The 25,604-nt window shown below is 38.1% G+C and overlaps 1 protein-coding gene across 5 annotated transcripts in view; it reads right to left on the bottom strand.

Annotated features, from left to right (window-relative positions):
- Positions 1–1,236: 1,236 nt before the first annotated feature.
- The window catches only part of LOC143279796 (cytosolic carboxypeptidase-like protein 5), a 42,344-nt gene continuing 17,976 nt past the window's right edge, over positions 1,237–25,604 (bottom strand). For 2 of the 5 annotated variants that reach the window (XM_076583970.1, XM_076583972.1), the window contains 9 exons: positions 24,417–24,625; positions 22,097–22,377; positions 20,805–20,989; positions 19,959–20,285; positions 19,262–19,509; positions 13,044–13,092; positions 9,189–9,245; positions 5,950–6,028; positions 1,237–5,135 (listed from right to left, as the gene is read on the bottom strand). In XM_076583970.1, coding sequence (XP_076440085.1) covers positions 5,040–5,135; positions 5,950–6,028; positions 9,189–9,245; positions 13,044–13,092; positions 19,262–19,509; positions 19,959–20,285; positions 20,805–20,989; positions 22,097–22,377; positions 24,417–24,625 — 1,531 coding nt within the window. In that variant the 3' untranslated portion in view covers positions 1,237–5,039. The remainder of the gene's footprint in view (positions 5,136–5,949; positions 6,029–9,188; positions 9,246–13,043; positions 13,093–19,261; positions 19,510–19,958; positions 20,286–20,804; positions 20,990–22,096; positions 22,378–24,416; positions 24,626–25,604) is intronic. The other 3 variants (XM_076583973.1, XM_076583971.1, XM_076583974.1) reach the window with 3 other exon arrangements.

Genomic DNA, 25,604 nt, shown 5'->3' with positions numbered 1-25,604 from the left:
CTGAAATGCCTCTTAGCAGCAGTGACTAGCTATAGACAATCAATTTCTACACACAAAAAAGACATGCACTGGTAGGGACTGATTCTGAAGGCAAGAGACTAGCTCATGGGAATATACTCCTGTCTGCAGGGTGAACTGTATATATACACTGGTTGCACAGAATTAAAATGCACACAAAGACAGCTTACCGACTACTAATCAATAATGCCCTAGCTTTTTGTACACAGCCAGAGTTAGTGTGTGTGTTTACTGCAATGTACACATGCTCATTTCATGCACAGAAATGATCTTTGATGAGATTCACAAAAATATCAGATGTTAAATGATAGATTCACAGCAAAACCATAAAGTTTACATGTGGGAAACAAAGTAAAATACATGGAAACGAGCTACAAATGCAAGCAGATTACAGTAAACTCTGGATATATTCAAGTGCCTCTAGAAAAGAAACTGATCTATCTTTCTTCGATATTGGTTGTATCAAAAGTTGTTCTACATTCAACATCTATTATGAATGGCAAGAATGTTCATGTACCTGAAGAGGATAAATATGACTGTATAAATCCATTTACGAATATGAATCAGACTGTTTGGATAAAACAGTAAAACCAACATGGATCATTGCATTTAGCTGGTAATAGAGAAAATGCTGGTAACAGTCACCATAAAACCAACCTATAATCATAAAAACATGTAATCTTCAAGATCTCTACAACAAAAAAGGGATACTCCAATGTAGATGTTACTTCAGTGATCCATTTTTTCTATATTTATCAGTGTTTTCTTGTTTGTTTGGTTTTTTTAATGTTCAAGAGCTGTCATGCAAGACTGGATACGTGCTAACATGTTATGAAGCTTTTGAAAGAAAAAATAACATTCATAATGTAAACATACAAACGCTGGAAAACACCACACATACTCAGCAGGAAAAAAAATCATCTCTGGCAACCACAACAACAGACAAATTCAGAAGGTGCCAGAAATAAAAACAATTCCCAGGCCTAATCTGCCTTCACTGGCATTATCACAGCAAGCAACAAACATGGATCACATGTCACTTTTACTCATCAATCAGGTCTGTACACACTGGCTTTTTGTCGGCCTTTTTTCCCCTTTCACACACACACACACACATATATATATATATATATATATATATATATCATTTGTCTCAGTCAAAAAGAATGACAATCCTTCAATAAATAAATAGAAACAAATATACAAGGATGTGTTGGAGTCTGCTTGTCTGATATGTCTACTTAAGGAAATAAAAAAAAAAAAAAATCAAAAATGAATAAACTAACTCAATTGTTTGTGTATTACAGTATACCTTCTGTCCACATCTCCAATTGAAAATAAAGTCAACAAGGCCAGCTAATGACAGCAATGAGCTCGGACATCCAATCAATATATCTTACTGAATATAAACTAATTTATATTTGACAATATTTTTCTGCGACACCAAAACAAGTTTGATCATACACAGACATAGGACAAATACCAAGTTTCCTGAATCTGCTGTTCATGCAACAGGACTAACAAGTAATTCAGAAGTTTGAAGTTCAATAAGTTCTGGGTAGCTTTTAAAATCAGAAAGTAAATTATGTGGGCACATTGAAATGGTGTTTGATAGGGACTTACAAAAGGCCACAAGATTCACACTGAAGACAGGTCATCAAAGGGAAAATCACAGGAAGTGAACAGTTTTCATGGACCAATACAAGGGCATAAACATTACAAGGAAACATATTAGCCATTTTTTCTTCTCATTAAGATTGAATGGAATTTATGCGTTTGATTAAATTATCTTTTTTTAGATTTCCATCTTCCCTTTGTGATTCTGTACCACATTATTATACATTCATTCTTGAATAACAAATATCTGAGTAAATTCCTCAAATCTGATATGTTTCACTTCTGAGCAAATTTATTTTCAAAAGGTAAATGATCTCTTAAAAAAACAAAATCTTTATAAAAACATGAATTCTTAAACAGTTAAAAGGACTGAATAGGGTTTGGGAAGGGACAGTGAAGCAATAAGCAGAGCAGCAGGCAAGACAGCAAATAGGCCTTGGTTAGTATTACAAATCAGAGTTTTTCACTGAGATGACCCACATGCTTTCAAATCCACTGATTTAACAACAATGTTTAACAATCAAATGGAAGGGCAATATTCTACAATAAATGGTAACCTTGGACCCTTTATGACAGTCAACAGATATTTACACTGCTGCCATACAATAAAGTTACCAATTACTGATATCAAAATCAAGTTTATTTGTAACAGGAAAATATAAACACATCTCGTTTCTTTCACAACATTTATAAACAAATGTAAATGTCCCCCTGTCCCCTCAAAAAAACAAAACAAAAAAAAATCCCTGAAATATAATTTTCATTGCTTTTATTTGTTGATTAATACTGTATTTTACCGACAATGTTGATACACATATTCCACAGATGTACTTGATAGAAGCTTTGTTTCTAATCACATACACATGATCCAAATGGGTCCTTTAGAAGTTCTCAAAGAAACACACAAAACAAAACAAAACAAAAAAGTATACTGATCATTCTGACTCAATCTGTCATGCACTCAGATCTATCCAACAGTGCAATAAATACATGTGCAGGTTTCTGTCAACACCCCATCCATAGACAATTATATATATATATATATATAATTCCCTTGATTATCACACCACACACATTTATACTGTTTTTAAGAAAGACAAAAACAAAACAATTTATCTTCAATATTGTTTCACCACAGTAAATGAATCACTATAGGCTTCGTACAAATCAAGTTCAAATATGGCATTCTGGTCTGTTGGATATAAACAAAACAAAACAAAAAAAACCAAACAAACAAAAAATCAAAAAGGAGAGAGAGAGAGAGAGAGAGAGGTGGAGAAAAAAAGGGAATTAAAATCCTCATTTTGAAACCAAATATCTGTCAGTTTTTTATCTTATGGATTGTAATTTCTTCTTGGGTTCCTTTGAGTAAAAATAAGAAGTGACAATACTGTCGTCATAATGTGGCCTCTCCCTTCACGTACATGATGCAGAGACATATGTTTGTCATGAATAACACACACACACAAAATCACAGAGCACTACAGATACTAATGTTTTTGCTATCTTCTATGTAATTTTTGGAGGGCGCCTTTTTTTGTATGCCTCCACAAGACTTGCACATATCCAAAAGTACAGCAAACGTTTAAATGGAAATTTTTTTCTCTCAGCTTTTTCCCTTTCAGAAAGTGAAAAAATTTGTGTTATTGACAAAAACAATGCACATATATCGACCCTTCCCAAGATAAAATGATTGTTTATCCAATCAATCATGGATGTTATTTCTAAAGGCTGGTTCTGTATCAATATCTGAATGATCTCTAAACTTCTGATTCACTGTTCTAATTCTTGGGAAACTTTCTTTTCGTCCCTTTTAATTCCACATTAACCCTTTCGCTGCCAGGAAAATAAGATTTAAGTGAAATCTATTTGCCAGGGTTTTTTTCACAAACAACGGGTATAAATTTTCAAAAAAATTCTGTGCTCTTTGTTATTGGAGAAAGACCCATAAAAGTATATATTTTCTGAAAGGTAAATAAATAAAGAATACAAAACACATGATGTCTTCCCATTATATATATATTTTTAGTGACATGCTGTTGTTTTGAAATCAGTGTTTTGTTTTTTGTCACATTTTCAACTTGTTCATTACAAACATTAGTCAGGTAATTTGCACTAAAATATAATTTTCTAGACAAATGGATATCTGCACGCAGAAAATCATACTAGAACAACCACAATAAAAAAAATAAAAATAAAAAGAGATAGATCTACAATGCATTGACTTCTCCAAGTAATAATATGAATGTGAGGCCACGCCCCCTCAGTCTCCAACCCCCCTCCTCTTCACCCCTCTCACAGGGTCACTTTGTCCAGTTCTCATCAGACCGCATTGGCTGAGTGCCAAGAAAATCGCTCACACAGTGTCCTGCTAATAATTCAGTCACTTTCTGTCGTCTGCTAAGGTTTGTTCAGCTGGCATCACTCACTGGTAGTCGTGTCTTGGCCACTCTCTTGATTGTTCCCTTTATTTTCTATCAAATCGTCCCAAAAATGTTCATCACTGTCTTCTTCGAATTTATGCTTCAATTCTTTCTGAGCATCAGCTAAAGAAAGAAATCTTGGTTGATTTAGTTCGCCACGATCACATGTCTTGAGCACGGCGTCAGTCCAACATTTTGTTGAGCGAGTGAGAAGAGGAGCCAGGTAAACACTGTGGCCAGTAACCCAACCAAAATGTTCAAATAAAGGACTGCCTCATGACGTTGATGGTATTTCTAGCTATGAATAGAATCTAGAAAGATTCCCCATGCTAAAGCTACCAGCATTTTTGTCAATGAACTGAATGCAAAGCAGGGAAAAGTCAGAATATTTCAATGACGAGTTATCTCGTCATTGTGGCAGCGAAGTGTACATGCTTGCCATGATGAGTCATCTCGTCATATAGGGGTTAAAATGTTATCGGCCATAGCTACTTTCGTTTTCTCCGCACAGGCGGGTAGTAGTTTGCACAGGACAGGAATCGGACTCCCTGCCGGAGTCTGCACTAGTGGGTCACAGTAAAATATGTGTAGTTAAAACCAGTGCTCAAACCCTAAAAACATATAAAAACCAAACAATGACATTGAAACAATAATGCTGCAGTCAAGACTTTTGTTATTTCAGAATTCAGACTTTTTTCTTTCTTTTCTTTTTCTTTTAAATGAAATGCTCATTCAGTAAAACCAAAGTGAAAACCACCTGATCTGAACAGAAAAACAACAACTAAAATTGGTACAAAACCATAGTCTGCTCTACCCCTTTACACATGAACTCCACTCTCAAAATGGAAACGTAAGATCCATTAAAATGGAAACGCAAGATCCACACTCATATAGGTTCTAAGACAACAACCTACAAATAAAAGCACAGCAATCCTGTCAGCTTAAATGTTCAACTGATGAAGGAAACTTTCCTTCCTCCTGTCAATACTCCACCCAGAAGATATGTCGGCGAGCGCTCTGAGGCCGTGCTGTTGCTTCAGCTCTGCCCTGGCTCTGGGATGGACCGTCAGGCGTTTCCTGTCAGACGGAGGGTCAAGAGTGCCATTCACTTGATTAGTCTCTATCATTCCAAGTACCCACCATATCCAATAACTATATCTTATGGACTATATAACCCAAAATATATTGCATTAGAATTTAGCCGAGAGCCAAATGATTTTGCTTACTTCACGATGCCGCCACAATCTGATAGGTACATTCGCAAGCATTTTTTACTTTATATACTATTAGTGTAAATTGCTGCTGCCTGTTAACTGGACACTGTATCAGTGAATGGGATCTGGTTTGGTATGATTACATGGGTAAATAAATTCATTAAAAAAGCAGCTTTCTAAAGTTATTAAAAAGTAATATTTTCTTTAAATTTTTCTTCAGTTAAACCAGATTTATTGTCCCTTTTCATTGTAAGCCATCTTCAAGCAGTTTTAGAGAACTTCCTCCATAACAGTAATCAACACAGTTCAAAATGTAATCTTAAATTTAGTTAACACAGACCAGCTGGTTTTTGCTTATCTGCAAAAGTGTGTTAATTGTGGGATAGGCAGTGCTCTGTACATGCCAAAACTGTGTAAGCTAGTGCAAAGCTCTCATGAGCATATGCTGTGGTAATGATTTTTTGTTTGTTTGTTTGTTACAAGCTTCTTTCAGAGTATTATGGGGGGGAACATAGGTATAAAGGTAGCCATCCTAATCAGTCAACTTCCCATGCTATCCCCCCCCCCCCCTCCCTTGCCCCGCACCCCCCACTTCCCTCCCCTGCCCCCACCCCCTCCCAAAATGTTGAGGTCTCTGCTGTCTCGAACTCAAACAAAAGCAAGAAATGTGTACACACCCATTTGACTGTTAGAGTTGTTGGGGTTCGTTGCAGCGATATGTGACAGCCGGCTCGGACTGGAGTATTGGTGATGCGTCTGAAAAGCACAGCATACAGTCACAACATGCTTTATGAGTCATGATTCCAAACCAACACGACAGGAAATCTATATAATCATACATGTTCCTCAACAGTGCATGACCTTGCACACACAAATCAAAAGATATCATAAATATGTCTATGTAAAGTTTATCTATGTCGTCATATTTTGTTTGACAAAAATATATCAAAACATATCTACGTTGTAAATACACAAAACTGCTATGACATATCAGAATCTGTTGTTTTTATTGCGGTCAACATTTCTCATTAATTTTCAATTTTTTCTTTGAAAAGAAATCTATTTGCCATCCATGAAAACAGTTAAAACTTTTCTTTCTTTTTTTCAGGGGCGGGGGTGGTGAGGGGGATGGGGTGGTGGGAGGAGGGCACATTGTTTGGATGGTTACAGTAAACTGTCAAACAAGAAAACCAAATTCAGTGATACCATATAAAATCTTAACAACATCCTCACAACATTTCTGCACGCTTTTAAAATATATCTTATTCCCCATTGTGCACAAGGTTAGAATCATCACCCCTTTATGCCCCAGTTTACAAAATTAAAACATGGTATTACATAACACATACACAAAAAAAACCACATTTAGTTGCAAAGCCTTGATCAGCAGATACGAAGGCATCCATGTTAAATACAAATACCGTTGTGACAATCAGAACATAAATAAAGGTTAAGATAACTGCATGATCAGCGCAGTAGAATAAAACTAAAGAAACCATTTTGTTCTCAGAACATGTAAAATTCCTATTTTTGAACATTCATTACCCCACAAAACTGATTTCACCAACTACTGAATTTCAGTGTAGTTAAATCCTGTTCAATAATGATTCAGCCTATATGGCTAACTGCATATCAAGACTGACAAACAAACATACACAATAAACCATCACACTGGAGACAAACTGAAAAAAAAAGACATTTCAGAAGCTACAAAAATAAACAAACAAACAAATAAAAACTAAAAAAGAACGGCAACCACATGAGATAATATAAAATGAAGTACAGGACCAGCACACTTGTTTTAATGTTGAAACAATTCTGACCCTTCCCATCTTTCAGACAGCCTTCACCTCTACACAGATTCTCTCTTGCTCTCTACTATCAGCTTCAGTTCCACTCTGTTTCCATGTTCCCAGATTTAAAACATTCAACAATCACCTACTGCTCTTTCTCAGTCTCCGGACCTTTCACTTGGAAGGAGCTCCCTGTTTTGCTTCACCCAAACCCTTCGCTCAGTTCCTGCACGTCTATCTAAAGTAAACCCCTCACCGCCAACCACCACCATTCCCATCAGCAGTTTTTCTCCTGCTTTCAATGTGCTTGTGTTTTGGGTTTTTTTCTTCTTCTTTATTTTATTTATTTATTTATTTTTTTTATAATCTATTTCATTTTTCTGAATCATTGATATTGTTGTTGTTGTTGTTGAGTGTGTGTATCAAGTGCTTTGATTTGTCTCTGTACATGATTGAGCACTACACAAGTAAATTTATCATTATCAGCATTATAATTGTTATAATTATCCATTCTAAATATCTATCTATGTTGGCCAAATGTTAGAAGTGGATATAGATATAGATACATACCATCTCTCTCTCTCTCTGTCTCTCTCTCTCTCTCTATATATATACATATATAAAGAACAAGTCGGTTGTGTAGCAGTTTAAGCATGAGGGTGCTGTGGTTCACATATGGACATAAAAACCCCCCATGCTCCTAACAGACCATTGGGAATATTAAAATATGGTTTTGACAGAATATCTCATTCCAAAATCTTGAAGCAATGTAAAAAATACCAGTATACCTGAACATGGAAACTTTTAAGATAAAGAGAAACAAAACTAAAAAGACTAACACATTAAACAGTGTACTGTTTACGTGATAAACCATTGAATGCACACTGAATTTGGGAAGATTCATTCATGATCAAACGATCTTACAGGCAGACAGAGAGAGATTCACACTGTTCAGAGTCCAGCTGACCGTAGAAAAGGTCATCTTGGGGTCTTGAAAAGAGAAAAATAAGTTCTTGAGTGAAAGACTGAACTGAGGGGAGTTGAAATAAGTCATACTGTTAAATGCTTAAACCTATAGCCCATCTATTTACAAAAAAGAATATATATATATATATATATATATATATATATATATATATATCAGTGATTAAAAGAAAGATAAAGATCAACTACTGAACAGCTAAATCAATAGTACAAAACAAAGTAACCTTTGTCTATGGAAAAAAAAAAAAATCAATTGTCCATTTTTATCTGTTAACACATGGACTGACAATTGTTTTCTTCCTCTTCGTTACACTGACAAAATAATTGAAGAAAAACTTAATAATTCATTCAGCAATCATATCTGCTTTCTTAGACAAAAAGGAGGGTTGCGGAAAAGACTTAAAGTAAAACAAGCCCAGAAAAAACATGCCCTGCAAGGAATGAGCATACATATATTTGTTTATGTGAGAACCCAGTATAAAACTTGAAAAATACAAGCCCAAATGTTCTTCACCAATTTCTTCTGATTTTAGTTACTGGCCTATGTCACCATGATAAAATAATTTTTTAAATATAAAAAAAATAATAAAAACGAAAGGAAGACGGAGGTGAAGCATGGTAAAAGGAAACTTCTGTGCAATCATTATGTTATGGGGAAAAAAAAAAGGCATTTCACTGGCTAGCAGATGACAGACTATTAGAAAGAAGTCTTATCACTGAACTGTCACAAAATTTTGGCCAAGAGGAGCAAACTGATAGGCCTGGTATGCATCAGTTTAACAAGGTACAGTGTGTGACACCAAACATAATGCTGTATATATATATATATATATATATATATATATGTAAGTGTACACCCTTTTCAGTCATAACCTTGTCAGTTGGAAACAAACTCTGTTAACATTTAATGCATGTGCTACAATGATCTTACAAGAAAAAATCCTACTACTTTGGAACATGTAAGAACGAAATCAGGACAAGCTTACACACTATTTTAAAAAAACCAGAAGGCGAAGAAAAAGAAGATAATAAAAGAAAAGGTTAGTGCAAATTGCCACCTACAATATGTAAGCCATGGGGACATACCCCAAGCCGATACAAAGCAGAACAGATAAAGGTGAGACACTGAAAAACCATACTTTGCTTGGTGATATGAAGGATGAGAAGTTTCACATACCATGGACAAGGTAATGATCCTGTGAGGCAGTAAGGTAAAACAAAGGGTGGCAAGATGTAAATTACACAGAAATTCATACATCAATAATACTAATAGCAGTCATTCTCATATCTCTCTCTCTCTCCACACACACACACACAAGACAGTCAAGCCATTCCTTTTTTGACTCACTTGTGTAAACAAAGTGAGTCTATGTTTTCACCCGGTGTTCAGTTGTCTTTGTCTGTGTGTGTGTGTGTGTGTGTGTGTGTGTGTGTGTGTGTGTGTGTGTGTTGTGTGTGTGTGTGTCCGTGGTAAACTTTAACATCGACATTTTCTCTGCAAATACTTTGTCAGTTGATACCAAATTAGGCATAAAAATAGGAAAAATTCAGTTCTTTCCAGTCATCTTGTTTAAAACAATATTGCACCTCTGGGATGGGCACAAAAAAATAAAAAATGAAGCCTAATTATATGCAAACTGCATTTACTGTTATATTTATATTTTTTGTATTATCTAAACGTGGCACTTTGATCTGATATTCTGACACAACAACAAGAGCAGTCATTATTATCATTTTTTGTTCAAACAGGAACTTTTTTGCTAAGCATGGAAGTTTTATTTATTTTGCAAACATTTTGGTGCAGATAGTAAAAAAGGGAAATTACTCTGTAATTAATGCTAGGGGACTTCATTCACCACAAGTGAGTCTTGAAGGCCTTGCCTCTCTTGTTTGTTTGTTTGTTTAACCTGAACCAGCACCTTCAGTTGGCTTATTTCCTGTGTCACAACATTTGTATGAATGCAGCATGCGAACAGTCCAAGCTCTCTTCATGACTGATTTACAGCCATTGAAAATTCACACAATTATTTGTAACAGCTGTGTGATAAGTGTGCATCCACCATAAAGGACAAGGACCCGAGACACCAGGCAGCAGCAGTGCTGATGTGTGAAGAGAAGTGACTGACTCACCCTGACCCACACCACACACTGGACAGTTCCACCCCACCCCACGTCCCCCACCCCCTCCAAACAACCCATTGCCACTACCTGCAATGACAGAGGTGCCTTTTCCTTTCTTGTTTTCATACTGAAGGCATCTTCTCTTTGACTTGTCGGTGTGTGTCATGCTGCAACAATGGCAGCCCATCTATAACTGATGAGGAATCTCTAGGATCTGTAGTCCAGCTTAACTGCAAGATGGCACACTATCTTGTCGGCTGTCATGGGGTGCTTTGTGGGTTTGTTACCACAGGAGCACAGCCCAGTTTCTGGGCTTTCTCTTCCTATAAATGATTAATTATCTCAAAACTTTTCATGGTATATCTCAAAGGCTTTCAGAGTATATTCAGATACATTATTTCTGGAAAGTTAATCTCAATCAGTTTCCAAGTTTTCATGTGTGCCTTAAATGACTGGGTTGTTCACAAGAAAGATCTATACAGATCCATCTCCCAAGGCTTTCCTGGCTGCCAATGGAACACACATAATCCTCTCCACAAAACTAAAAGTGTACAATGCTCTGGTTCTTTCCCTGTCTCTTGTGAAGATGTAAAACCTGGACATTGTATTGTGGGCATGCAAAGCAGCTGGAAAAGGTTCACATGAGGGTCCAGAGCTCTCTCTCTCTAAGGAATACACTGACAAGACCTTGAAGTCTAAGACCATGGAGGACTCCACCAGCATTGAGACAATGCTCATCAATGCTCAGCTTTGGTGGGTGGGACCCATCATCATGGAGAAGAACCCAATGCCCCAAGGTCTTCTGAATGGGGAGCATGTGAGTGGGAACAGAAGTCAGTGCTGTCCTTGGAGGTGGCATACAGACACTTTCAAAAGCAGCTTCTATTTGCACAAAATACCAAGTGAAAGAACTGTGGAATGCAGCTGCTGAGTGCCACTGCAACAAGCTTCCAACTTTGAGGAGGATGAGGCCACAGACTCAATACTGTGCAAGAGCAGCACTGAGTGGCATCACTTAGTATCAACAACAGACCCCACAGTTCAGTGCCTCCATATTTGTTCTGCACAGCCACCTCCATACGTCCTCTTCAGATATGAAAGACCATCACTACAGAGTTCTGTCTTTTGAATGGACAGTGTATCCTTTACATGTTAGAAGGTGTGTTAAAAATTCATACAGGATAATCGGTCACCAGAACATTAGACACAAAGATCATAAGAATTCTTGAGTAAATATGGTGACAGAGGTGAAAAAGCAATACTTATACTGTACAATGGAAATCAGATATCACTTCAGTTCAGCACAGATCCAGCTTGGAATATCAAAATTGCAAATCACAAAAAACTTATTCATTGCCAAAAAAAAAAAAAAAAAAAAAAAAAAAAAGGGGGTGGGGGGGATAACACAGTCAGACAAAAACATGGTAATCTTCTTCATTTTGAAAGCACCAATATACTGATGTTATGCAGACCAGGACATTCCCTGGCACAAAATGAAATAAAGATCACAATTAAACTTTTTTTCTGACGCAATGCTGCCTTTAAGGCCCGGAATTTTTCTAACACAATGGCACAGTTATAAGTATTATGATTTTATGCAGGTCCTTTCCTGGCACAAATACCAGCTATTCTGACATATTATGTCAATGTAAGCCAGGTCTTTTCCCAGCAAAACAGTGTCCTTCAAATGATGACCATAACTTTATGAAGCATAACACAAATACAAAGAACACAACCACTCTCAACCCAGAGATGTTGTTCTTGGTAAGGATGGTCTTATCCTGAACTGGGCATGGAGTTTTCTTTGCACAAAAGGTCACCTTTGCTAAGACATTCCCTGATTAAGACAGAACTTTCACTGACTAAAAATGTTGGACATGGATGCAGAACTTTCTAACACAAATATTCCACTATGGCCAGGATATAGTACATGGTGTCCAAGTGATGTGACTGACTCTTAGCAAGACACAGTTCTTTCCTTGCATAACACACACACACACACACATGAACACTCACACGAACACACACACACACACAAACCCACCATAAATGGAAAACATGACCTTTCCTACCACAGATAAATGTGACCCTCATCAGCACACAGGCCTTCTCCAGTGCATACACATCACAACCTAATCTGACTAGACCTTTGCCAGTGCAAGGCATTTTGTAGATGCAAGGCACCTGGATGGCCAATCTTCCCAGCATAAAAACCATGACATTAATCAGGCTAAACATCTATGACCCAAAGATCAATAGAATGAAATGGTACTGGAATAAAATGTCTTGAAAACATGTTGTTGCTTCTTTATAATCCAAAGACAATTTTTCAAAATTCCTAATATAAGGATATCATTTTGATAAAATGAAACCAGAGAATTATGATTTTACGCTGTTCTACTTCAGGTGTGGCTATACTTCAGTAAATACATATGCCCATATAACGTTAATTTTCCTGGAATGGATTGTTTTTGAAACAGTCCCAGTAGTTCATCTTCAGAGACCCCCCCCCCCTCTCTCTCTCCCCCCTTCTGTGTGTGTGTGTGTGTGGGGGGTGTGTGTGTGTGTGTGTGTGTGTGTGTGTGTGTGTGTGTGTGGGTGGGTGTGCTCAATGGTTCAGTATGAATCTCTGGTTTAAGGAGGTAACAATTTACAATAAAACTGGACGCAGAAAGTATATGAATCACACACACACAAACAACACTACCCCCCATCCTAACCCATTAGTTACACAATGGGCTAAAAATACCATTCAAGCATCAAACAGAAATCATAACCAAAAAAAACTGTGATTCAGTGATATATGTGTGTACCAGAACACATGCATATTAGGCACTTCTATGCAAATAATGTGGCAAGCATGGCTGGTTTACCTTGGAGTCAGTTTGACTGCTGTGTTTTCTACTGCTCTTCCCACCTGACCTACAGCCAACAGCCAATGAAATGCTTTATTATGATAGCCAAAGGAATACTTGTCACAATACAAAGTGACAAAACAGCACAGTATCAGAGTACTACTTCTGTGGCGAGGGACTACCTGTCAACAACCACTGATGTGGTATTTCATCGCAAAAATAACACATGGCACATTGTTTGATCGACTATATTATGATGCTATCACTATGGAAAAGGATAAACTTTAGAGTACTTCTATACAAAAATGAAATAAAACTCATGACTAAAGTTTATCTGTTTCAGGTTGTATTGATATTGAAAACTATCCCTTACAAAACAAACATTTGCTTTCTACCTGAATTAAAAAGAGATATAAATACACAGAGGTATTTGTTTTGCCGATTAAGAAGACTGACTGAACACATTTGATAAAAAATTCTCTCCTTTAATTTTGCATCAGCAATAACACTTGAGCATGAAAAGAACTGCACACATATACAGCTACGTGTTTGTGTGTGTGCATGCTATGATCAAGAAGGAATAGGTTTCCTCTTTTATGTCTGTAGTCGTATTTAATATAACCCCTTCTGCATTGGAAAAATAATAAATCATAAATTAGACTTTGGTAAAGATATGATAATGTAAGGGAGAGAATCCACAGTCATTTCCCAATGGAGTAACAACCGATTTATACTGCATGGTTTCTCAAATTTCACAACTAAATGGAATGAACTCACAAGTATTCCACACAGCTGGTAAGTCCAAAGTACAGGCAACATGGGATGACCTAAAATTAATTAATCCAACTGTCCCTCTTGACATCTTCAACTCATGTGTGTGTGAGGGGGGTGGGGGGGTGTCGAGAAGGGGCATACGATTGCTGTTTGTATGAACATACTGACACTGAAAGCAATATTCAATAATTAGCAAATATGTACATTTGATATCCCAAGTAACTGATAAGCAGAGAATCAAGTATCAAACATCTTATATAAAATTGATGAGAAATAGAGATGTACCCGATATTCCTTCTGACCCTGGTACACATGATAATACAGACATATCAAAATTTTGATTACTGAATAGACAATCTATGAAGAATTTTTTTAAAGCCCCCCCCCCCCCTCCCCACCCGCAATACACACACAAGATCGAGCAAGTAATGGATAATTCTAAAAGTGGAAAGACATATACCGAAAAAAAAAAAAAAAAAGAAAGAAGAAAAAACAGTGAACACAGTGAAGAACAGTGCATGCATGTGTGTGCGCATGAGTGTATGTGTTCATGCGTGAGTATATGTGTGTGCGTGCGTGTGTGTGTATGCACTGTACATGTATCCATGTACATATTTTCCTTTCACAACAAGCACATGGTACAATGAGCAGCAGCAAACAGTGGACATGACTGTGCAGAGTGAAAGTGAACAAAATTGAAACATGTTTCAAACTATTTCTTGATCTCCTCCCCAAAATTTAAAAAAAACAAAAAAGCACAACAAAAGTTGACATGTTTTAAAATCACACACAATAACCTATTCCAGTTTCTGCTCTCTATGACTTTTGCTGATATGACCCCGGGCAACATGCATGCAGACACCCATGCACAGGGGCTTGTGCTTAACTGCACGTATCTGCATGCATTAAAGCTAGCATGTGCACATGCTTGCACACACGCACACACACCCCATAGTCTTGTACCCTGGCTCCCACCTATCGCAGCACAGCTGTAGAAAAAGGAAGGGAGCTGAGGCAAGGCATGGAATATATCCGTACAGCACCCACCAACAGACACTAAGCAAGGTCACTGCCGCTAATTCACCCTACTGTCACATCATGTTCTAGCAGACAGCACATCTACAGATCAGACAGGACTCTGCTACAGCCAGCTTCACTTCTAGCTTATACTATTGACAGACAGCACAACAACAGCAGGGGATCTTCCATCTATGCATTTCAAAAGACACAACAAAACTGAAAATCAAGGTTGTCATAAATGACCAAAGTAAAACATTAAGATGTGTCGAAAAAGCTAAAACGTAAACTATCTCTCTGCAAAATTTCTAAAAAACAAAATAAAAGTTGTCTTTCTGCATACATATATATATAAAGAAGTTCAGTTTGCAATTGAAAAAAAGAAAGAAAGTAAAAGAAACTACAAAATAAGAGATAAGGGGGGGAAAAAGAAAGAAAAGCGTATGCAGAGACTGTGATGCTATATAAACACAACACTAACAAACAGTAAGCTAACCTTCATGGAACAAGCATTATCAGCTAAAAATGCACTGAAGGAAACCACAACATTAAATGCATTACACCTGATCAGTACCCAAGTACTATTAAATGTCATTTTCATATCTATGCCCAAGCAGTGCTAAAGCTGACTTATAAAACTGTTTTTCCAACCTTTCAACCCTGCATGACAATTAGCGAATGGGTACAACTGTTGGTGTACTGCAATTTATGTGACCTCACCAACAAAGTCTTGGGATAATACAAACACTGCTGTATCATTTCCTTGCAATTTGTTCTTCTACTGACCATGCTTGAAGACTTTTATTATACACTTCGACATCCTCAACTCACTCGGGACGACAAGTTTTCTCCCTTGCTTTTCCTCACAGACGGCCCATTTGTAAGGGTTTGGAAAAAAATTACAAAAAATACAAAATAAGAAGTAAGAAAATGAAACTTTCAGAACTGGTTTATTACTTGTTGAGCTATTAAATATAAAAAAAATCAAATTTCTCATCTTATTTTTACAGTTTTGCCATATGTAGAAAATAGTGCCAATTTTTCACCCCGAATCACCATACCCATGCTCGCTTTCTGCATTAAATTCGCTTTCTTCTTTGTCATCATCCACCTCTTCAATGTCCAACCCTTCAGTTTGTAGCATTTCAAGTACTTCGGCAACCCTAAAACGTTGCCGTCACTGCCTTGTTCGCTTCACAACATTCTGAGAAGAGCCCGCTTTGCTAACAGGCTGGCACGTGAGCAGACGACCAGTCAGTGACTTTGTCAGCGTGTGTGTGAGACGGGCCACACATGCCAGGCTGACCAATCATACTGTTCGATTGTGGAGTGGCCCAGAATAGCGCACTCTGCTTGGCTAATCACAAAATCACGTGTACAGCACGTGATGGAATTTTACTTTCGGAGAATGCTATTCCATTCCTTCGTCCGAATCTGAATATGTTTTGGGTAGGAATGTGTGAGCATTCCTTCGTCCGGAGAGAGTTAATGGCTTTTTGTTTGTTTGTTTTATTTTCTTTTGTTTTTTTTGATTAAGTAAAAACAAATTTACAACTATATTTTTAAAAAATTGAAAGGTACCCCCCCCAAAAAAAAAAAAAAAGAAAGAGAGAGAGAGAGAGAGAGAGAGAGAGAGAGAGAGAGAGAGAGAGAGAGAGAGACTGTCTGTGACTTTAAACATTTACATACACTATCATAGATTTTATTTCAGTGTAAATGTAATCCCTTGATTATTTAAGCACATACATGTCTTTTAAATGCATGATTTATGTTTGTATTGTGAGCATGAACAACACAACCACATGTGAATTTCTCTTTGGAGATAATAAAGTTGACTTCACAACATCGGTACAGGGACTCTATGTCTATAACTCAGCAAACAAGCAGTTGTAAATCATCCATGATCAATGAGAAGCTGCTCTCCTGCTGTTGACTGCTGTACAATCTGGTGGATCTTGTGTGAGCATGGTAAATGCAAAAGCATAATTGAGGCAATCATGACTGAGATTCCTCACAACATACAATACACCTACTTAGAAAAACCAGCACAGGAGTTATCTGAATAAGACCACAAGTTAGCAGTAGTTACACTATATCATGTCAGAATGTTATGGCAGCAAAAGACACATTACTTCATTACTTTTTATTTTATTTTTTAAGGCATCTGATTGGATGGCTGGTCATGTTTGTTGTTCAGCTGGTCTTTCCACCCTCATCATCAATGAGATTGAAATTTAATGATATTATATCCCCAATATTCCTTGTGACCCCTGTGCACTTCGTAATAAAGACATATTTTATTCTATGCCATGTGTGTGCGTGTGTGTGTGTGTGTGTGTGTGTAAATATGTTTTCTTGTTTGTTTATTTCTAACTTTAGCAAGCATACTAGCAATAAACCAAACAAGTAACTAAAAAATTGAAACAAAAACAGTTAGAATCCAAACATTTGAAAATCAAACCAAAAACAAAATCAAAGAAATTAGGAACTGAATAAAATTTCACAAGTGATTTTTTTTTTTTTTTTTACTGCTGAAGAACCTGGAAAAACATACTAAATAATTCTATATTATGTTACAGTATGAATTTGAATAATACTACATTATAAACTTGCACAAAGTGTCTTACCCAGATATTTCTAGATTCTTGAGAAATATTTGTACACATCACCAAGTACAGACATTTCCGTAAACAGAAGCTGATCAAAATGGGAAACCTTGTTGTTTCAGAATGATAGAGAAAGACATCTATTTCTGCACAGTTATCTAATGATGTCACTGAAACACTCTTAGTTCAATTCCTTCCAATCTTTGGGAGAATTTACTGATTTATTACAAACAACCATAGCAATTTTTAATGACTGTTTTGCTTATGACACAAACTTTTCATAAGATGACTGTGAATGTACCGGTAGTTATGTCATCGCCAGTTCTTTCTTTCATCTTGTGAGAATGTCTTTATTTATCTATTCATATTCCTTACAAGTATGTTCTTTATTAACTGTTTCATGAGGTTCACACATCTAAGTTCTACAGCACTACAGCAAACACACTTTGCACTCAAACAGGGATCCAAACCATCTGCAAACAGGAGGAAAAGCTCCCCATCTTTCATCTTGTTTAAACCATTGTTTTGAAAGGTTTCAATTTCAGGAAAAAAGATTATATAAGGATAATGATTCTGAAATGTTTTGCGGAGAATTTTTAATCACATTGCCCGAAAACTTAATGAACGTGACATTTGAACACAAAAACCATACAGAGTTTTCCAACAACAGGATTCACTGTCATCTGCTGAAATGACAGCAAGATGATGTGTTTGGGTGGCTTTGTCAGCAGCATCAGCAAAACGATTGGAATCCCTGTGCCATCAACTTAACCTGACTTAGCGTCATCACAGTTCTCATTCCGTGGCCAGCACATTCACAGCATGCCCTTAACTGTTCACATAGCTTTTCACATTTAACATTGTTTTTTTTCCATTTGTTCAATCATGTTGTTAATGCAATTTAAAAAACGTACCGGTAGTGTTTGAAGAAGATCTTGAAAACTTTTTTTTTTATGCTGAGAGTGTATGGAGCAGATCTTGAAACATTTTTCACGCCAAAAGCCAGTTTTAACATTAATTTCATCTGCTCAAACTGGGGGTAAATGTGTACACAGACCTCTGACAAGCAGCACTCATATTCATGTCAGGGTCCCTGTGTTTTAAGACAGAGAGAGAGAGAGAGAGAGAGACAGAGAGACAGAGAGAGACAGAGAGACAGCAAAATACAGGAACTATCCGGTCAAAATGTGTTCCCTTCTTAAGCACTAACCTTTTTAGCATCTGAACTCATATTTTTTGTAAATGTAACTGCAATGTGGTGTCCTCCTCCAAATACTGACTCTAAAAGCAAACATTGCAATGACTGCTGAAGAAAAGTTTCTTTTGTTTCTTAAAAAAAGAAGAAAATGATTATTTTCCCAAGTTAAAATTCAATGTTTGGTTCAAATTCAATGTTTCACATTTATCCACTGAAACTGATAATCATTCTTAACATTCTTTCTCTGAATAAACACAAGTATAAAAATGTCATTCATGCAAAAACAATTGCATCATTCTTTACTGCACATGAATGCAAGTGAACTATTTCATGTAAAAGCCTTATTCTGACAAGATCTTTTTGAGGTGAAAACACATCAAATTTTACTCTATAAAAATATACAGTGCAGTAAAAATGCAAGAGTGCTTGTAGAACAGTGCAGAGAAAATGAAAGAACGTAATCAATCGGACCATGCACAGACAATCCATGCAGACCAAAATACCATGCTTAACAGAAAAACACAGGGACCTTCGTGACTTTATATGCTGAGTGGACTCCTTGGCAGAGGTCGTTTTGAGACTGTCATGGAGTGTGCTGCCACGAGATTTGTGCCTTTTGTGGTGGTGCTTTCTCACCCTACCTTGCCCCACCCCTTCGTCTTCTGCAGGCCCCTCCCCCTTGGGCATGGGGGTGGCGCCCTCTACAGTCTCCGCGGCCCTACGTTGAGAACGGCGGTGCTTACGCCTGCGCGGCTTGCTACGCTCTGCGTCGCTGTCATACGTCCCGCCTGCCTTGCTCTGACCTTTGCCCACCCCTTGTTTGGGGCTGGGGACCACGCTTCTCCGCTTCACCATGCTGTAGCGCCGCCGTCGCTTGGAGTTGCCATCGCTGTGGACAAAAGTGGGAAAAAAAATTATCTGCTTTGTGGAGCCACACATCCATTCACACAAGTGCACATCCTCACTATATGGACACAGAGAGTCGCATCTATACCTACACACACACACTCCCATTCATTCACACACACACACACACATGTATCTTCAGATTTATAAGTGTGCGTATGTGTATAAGTATTTTTGTATGTCGGAGAGTGGGAGTGAGAAAAAGGTATTAGATGCAAGGATGAGGACACAGCAGAAAATATAACAACAATATAATCTTAAATTTCTGTCTGTGATTTTAATCATATCCCTTAAAACAGCCACAGTCTGCTCCTTCCACCCTCCCCCCCACCTCCCCTCTCCATGACTTCATCCTCAAAACTTTCCCCCGTGCTCCTCCCAATCCCCCCCCCTCCACCTCCCATCCCCTGCCCCCTTCTCCTAGACATGTACCTCTGATTGTCTGCTGACAGAGCATCCCCCTCAGCCAGTGCCAATGCCACAGCAGCAGAAGCTGGGGGCTGAGGCCCGTAAGGATGGGTGGCCAGACCTGAGGGCCCCCCTTGGTTGTTGCTGCCGTTAGCACCCAGTGACTGCAGGGTTGGGGTGGAGGCAGAATAGATGGAGCTGGGGACTGGGGAGGTCTGGGCCAGGGAGGTGGGTGGGTGTGGGGGCTGCTGGTGGTGGAGGAGGGACTGCAGGGTGGTGGTGGGCATCGTCTTGCTCAGCGATGCACTGCTGCTCCCCGACTCCAGGTAGGCCATCTTGGAGCGTTCTCGACTGAGATTAGCCAGGCATGAACAAAAAGCAAATGTGGTTGCGGAAGCGTATAAAACATCACAAACACACTCACACACGAACACCACACATGCACACACTACTACCCATGCAGCAAGCAAAGATGGAAACTACCATTAGTACTGGAAAAGAAAGTTGTTAATTTTCTGCAGTCTGCTCCAGATATTCTCACCTCCTGTCGACTCCGTCCTTGTGTCGTTTCAGCCAGCTGAAACCAAGGAGTCAAAGTGAAGAGTTACAGTGGAACAGACTTGCCAGAAATAAATGTACTTTCTTTTCTGATGTTTGCCAACTTTGGGAAGGGAACATAATTCTTCCATTATTACCTTCATTCAGTCTTAATTGATTACCTTAAACAAGAACTTAACTCTCAGCACTCACACTCAAGATTACAAAAAGCAGCCATTTCAATATCTTGTCTTTCTCAAACAACAAAACAAGTATTACTCCATGCACATACACAAACTTTATCAGTTTATATAGACAGTTCTTCAAACCAACCCCATTGTGTTGAAGCCAGCAGGACCGGAGCGGCTGTGCCGTAGGTTTCCCTTCATGTACTTTGCGTTGGATGCGTTGTCTGTGGTTGCCGTGGTGGTAGGCAGAGCAGTGGTCAGACCCAGGTGGGAGTGGTTGGTGGGGAGAGGGATGCGACTCGGAGGTCCACCTCGCTTGGAGATGGCCACCTGAAACACACATTGTGGGGCATGTCCAGTGAACGTTGTACCTGTATCTGTTATCAACAAGTATGGGTGAAACAAGTGGAATATTAATGGTTATTTCACTATACCTTGTACATAAAACAAATCAAGGTGCAGCGCACACTTATCATTCACATGCATGCATAACAAGAAGTATGTGCAACAAAAAGATTTCCATGCCAGTCACCATGATGAAATGAAGTAAAAGGAGGGGTAAAACAAACAACAACACAGAATAGCAGTTAGAGTGGTCTATTTCCTATCCAGAATTTTTTCTCTCCTTTTTGGGGGGGTTGGGGTTGGGGGGGGGAGGTATTTAATTAGGATGACTTATTTTATTTGCTTCCACTTTTGATTTCTTTCTTTCTTTTTCTATATTTTTTTTCTTTCTTTTCATGGTTATATTTTCCTTTTTGTATTTCCACCTCTTTTTCATTTTTTTACTGTTTTGTCCTTGCTTTCTTTAAGATATAACATGACAATTTTAAAGTTCTGTTTGACAAACAATAACTTTAAGATATAACATGACAGTTTTAAAGTTCTGTTTGATAAACAATAACAAAACTTAAAATAATCTTAACAAAAATATACAAGAGCCACAAATCAATAATCACAAATTAACAATCCAACTTAACAAACATCAGTTAATCAATCAACAATCCAACTTAACAAACATTAGTTAATCAGACAAGTGCGAAGCTATTACCATCATGTCTGATAGAATATCTGAAAACTACATCTGTCAAAGATGGGGTGACACAATTACCATTTGCACACACATCCTCTGCACTGACTTTATATCTTAAATGAATGATTAAAATACCTCTTGCATTCAATCTGCGAGGCAAGTATTTGTACATCCCCTTTGTGATCAGTCACATCTTTCTTGTTCTGTGGAAAAGTGAATGTTATGTGTGAATGGCAAAAATAATTACCATGCAGATTTTCCCAAAACGAAATCAGGGACATGCTTTCTAGAAGAGTTTTTATTCATCTAATTTTTTATAAAAAATATTTGCAATGCAAAAAAACTTCACTGACAAAATATATCAAATGTGATTTCGTTTTACAAGAGAAAAACCCCTCACTCACCAAGTTAACATTTTTCAGCTGCTGAACTTTGTCCTCCTCTCTCAGCCGAAGGGAACTGTCTGCAGAGAGATGACGCATGGTACGTGTGTCAGCCATCACTGCTGTTGTCATCACTAGAGGTACACGTTCTGCGCCACCACCCCGCTGGGCATTCTGGGATGCCCCGTTGCCTGTCATGCTGCTGATTTTGGGGGCGGAGCTGCTGGTGTTGAGACTGGGCCCCGAAATGTTGCGTTTCTGATTTCGCAGGCTGGGAACACTGTTGTTGGCTCGCAAGGTGGCTGTCAGGATTGACAGTGAAAGAGTGTGACATAAAAGAGTTTCCATGCAAACCCTGCCTTCCCTGTGTGTGTGTGTGTGTGTGTGTGTGTGTGTGTGTGTGTTTGTGTGTAGGTGTGTAGGGGTGCTTTTGTGTTGTGTTGCATTTGCGCATGCATGTGGATCGCATTCACTATGCATATATACAAACATGCATTGTAAGTGTGAGTGTGAGCCCATGTTCACATATACATACACACATATACATGTGTGTGTGCGTGTGTGCACGCGTGTGTGTGAGCATGCGTATGTGTGTGTATGCACAAATTCCTGTGTACATGTTTGTGAGTATGTACATGTGTGCATGTAAAACTGTGATTGCTTATGTGTGTGCATTTATATGCTTACAGTTATGTGCACATGGAAATCAGTTTTCTCAAAAATGAGCAAACGCAATGTTTCTATTTCTTTTCTTTTTTTTATTCTTCATTTTGCATGTGACAATATTCGTTTATTCTTACAGACAATGAGAAAAAAACCCAGCTTTTATTAATGAAAGAGCTAGCATTTCTGATTCAAGGATTTTAGGCCACAGCAACTGAACCTCATGGCTTGCTTTAATTCCTCCAGCAACGCTTCCTGTGCTCAGCTGGGCTTCTGACAACAGATCAAGAACAGCTGCCAAAATGTCCACGTGGAACAAGTAATCCCTTGACAAGAAACCTTAATGAACTTCAGTTCTGAGGTGTGTGTGTGTATGTGTGTCACTGTTTTGCAAAACTCTAATCATATCAACCCCTGTGGGTCTTCATTTCAAAACTGGTGTAATTTCTTTAGGGGGCGTGTTACAAAAGACAGCTTACATAAAGTGCGTGTGTGACATATATCACTGACGCAGAGCCCTAAATCCTGTTGTGCTGTATTCTCCACATCTACGTATGTGCATGCACAAAACCCCAAAGAACAAGACAAGTCTTTCATCTAGCAAGACCATCGAGCTCAACAGTAAGGAGGGGAAGAAGGAATGCCGGACATGTGCCAGAGAGAGAGAGAGAGAGAGAGAGAGAGAGAGAGAGAGAGAGAGAGAGAGAGAGAGAGAGTGATTACTCAGTTGCAAACTGTTAACTGCCATGAAAATTTACAGGAGGGAGGGGGGCAAAGAGAGAGAAATAGATTATGGTGCGAACGAACACACACATACAGAGTTTTTGTTGGTTGTTTTCTTGTTGTCTTTTGTGGGGCCTCCAGCCTCCTATTCCCCCCCCCCCCCTTTTTTTTTCCACACACACTGACACTGTTTTGAGTCTTTTGTGGGGCGCCCAACCTCCTATTTTTCCCACTTCTTTTTTCCCCCTCTGCTTTGTTTTGTTTTTCTTTCTTTTTCTTCAATTTCTGACCACCCCTTTTTTTCCTTTTTTTTTTTTTGGAAGTATTCTTTCTTTTTCTTTCCATTTACACCCATTCATGACAGTTCTTTGTCTGTCTTTCTGTTGAAGGACAACTTTTGTTGACTTAAGTGTACGATTTGCTACAACTTTATCTGATGGAGAACTTTTGTTGACTTGATGAGTGTACAGTTTGCTACATGAACTTTGTCTAAGATAACTATCTGCTGCTTAAACTATAATTATTATTATTATTATTATTAAATGTTATTATTATCATTATCATCATTATCATCATCATTAATATTATTATTGTAATGATCATTATTATTATCATTAGTCATTATCATCATTATTATCATTGTCAAGACTAAGAGAGAGAGAGAGAGAGAGAGAGAGGGAGAGAAAAAATCATTTGTTTGTGTTTCTATTAACAAAAATTACTCTTTCCCATCCCCTATTGTTGCACTTTATTGCCAAACAGTGATTAACCATTCTGCTGGAAACATCTACTCTCTACTACTGTCCAGCAGTGAAAGGTATGCTGCCAGCCTCTCTTAAGATGGGAAACCCGACTGTCACGCGCAGCAGCCTGTTTATATTCCTGAGGCTGCTGCTCCTTCCTGTTCAGCTCAGTGAGCAACATAAACAGACTACGATATCAGAGTCACTGTCACCTTCGCGGACAGGTCCCAGCTCTCTTTTGCCAGCAGCGCCTACACTGTTGTGCGAGTTTTGTCGGCCAAACCCTGAGCGTCCATTGTTGTCCTGAGTACGACTGTTGCTCTGAGAGTCCCTGCGGCCTGGGGGACCGCTGGTGCTCATGGAGTCTCTTCGGCCTGCTGGTCCGTTGGTGCTCACTGAATCCCTCCGCTGTCCATTGTTACTGCACATACAGGAGCCATTTCAAATGAAAAATCTCCCCACCGTTTGTTTTGTTGTTTTTCAAAGCACAACATAGTACAGCATCTCATTCCTTGCAGCATGTTTCTGTCTCCTGTCTCAGGGTCTAACAAGCATGTAAATTTTATGAGTAGATCAGGCATCTGTCATAAAAAACAAAACAAAAAAACAACACAGACATGAAAGCAAAAAAAAAAAAAAAAATCAGTAATGTGTATTTAGTTCTGTTAACCATCATCACTAAACCCTCTCCAATAATACTAAGTTCTTAAATTTCTGTAATTCTCAAAGAATAAAACCTTTTTCACTCCTAGTCATTTCAGCCAGCTCACATACAAAGTGTTCATGTCTACAAAAATAAAAGTTAACTTCTGTTGCATCTCTGATTAAAAATACAAAAATGCTCAAGGCATATCACATCAGTAAAATTTAACGAAAGAAACATTCTCCATTAAAGTCATAACTACAAGTAAAGGTTCATGTTATAACTTAGCTATCCCATGGGTACAACACACAGTCATTTCAACTACATCGGTATATCAAGAACATCCATATACCATCCATATAATTTAAAAACAAAAACAAAAAATCCCCCCCCCCACACACACACAAACAAATGGATGTATACACAAACACACACACTCATTAACACCACACACACAACACTTGCACATGTCCATAGGCAATTCATTTCTTCATAAAGCTTGTGATGTACACTCTTGTAAATACATACATCTATTTGTTGGATGAACTGTCAATTTGCTCCTTTTTTTTTCTTATTCAATTTTCTTTTTAAGCCGATGTGGCGTAACATACTGAGATCAGTCCCCAAACCTCTGACACCTTGAAACTGAAACTGTCAATATTTTTCACAATGATCGTAATGTACACTGTTGTCAGTACATCTGTATATTTCTAAAGACTTTGGGGGTCGGGTGGGGGGGTTCTTTTCTTTCCTTTTT

This window comes from Babylonia areolata, chromosome 3 (genome assembly GCF_041734735.1).
Source record: "Babylonia areolata isolate BAREFJ2019XMU chromosome 3, ASM4173473v1, whole genome shotgun sequence".
NCBI classification, from domain to species: Eukaryota; Metazoa; Mollusca; class Gastropoda; order Neogastropoda; family Buccinidae; genus Babylonia; species Babylonia areolata.
The sequence above is the reverse complement of the archived record's forward strand: the minus strand, read 5'-3'. Positions and strand labels throughout refer to the sequence as shown.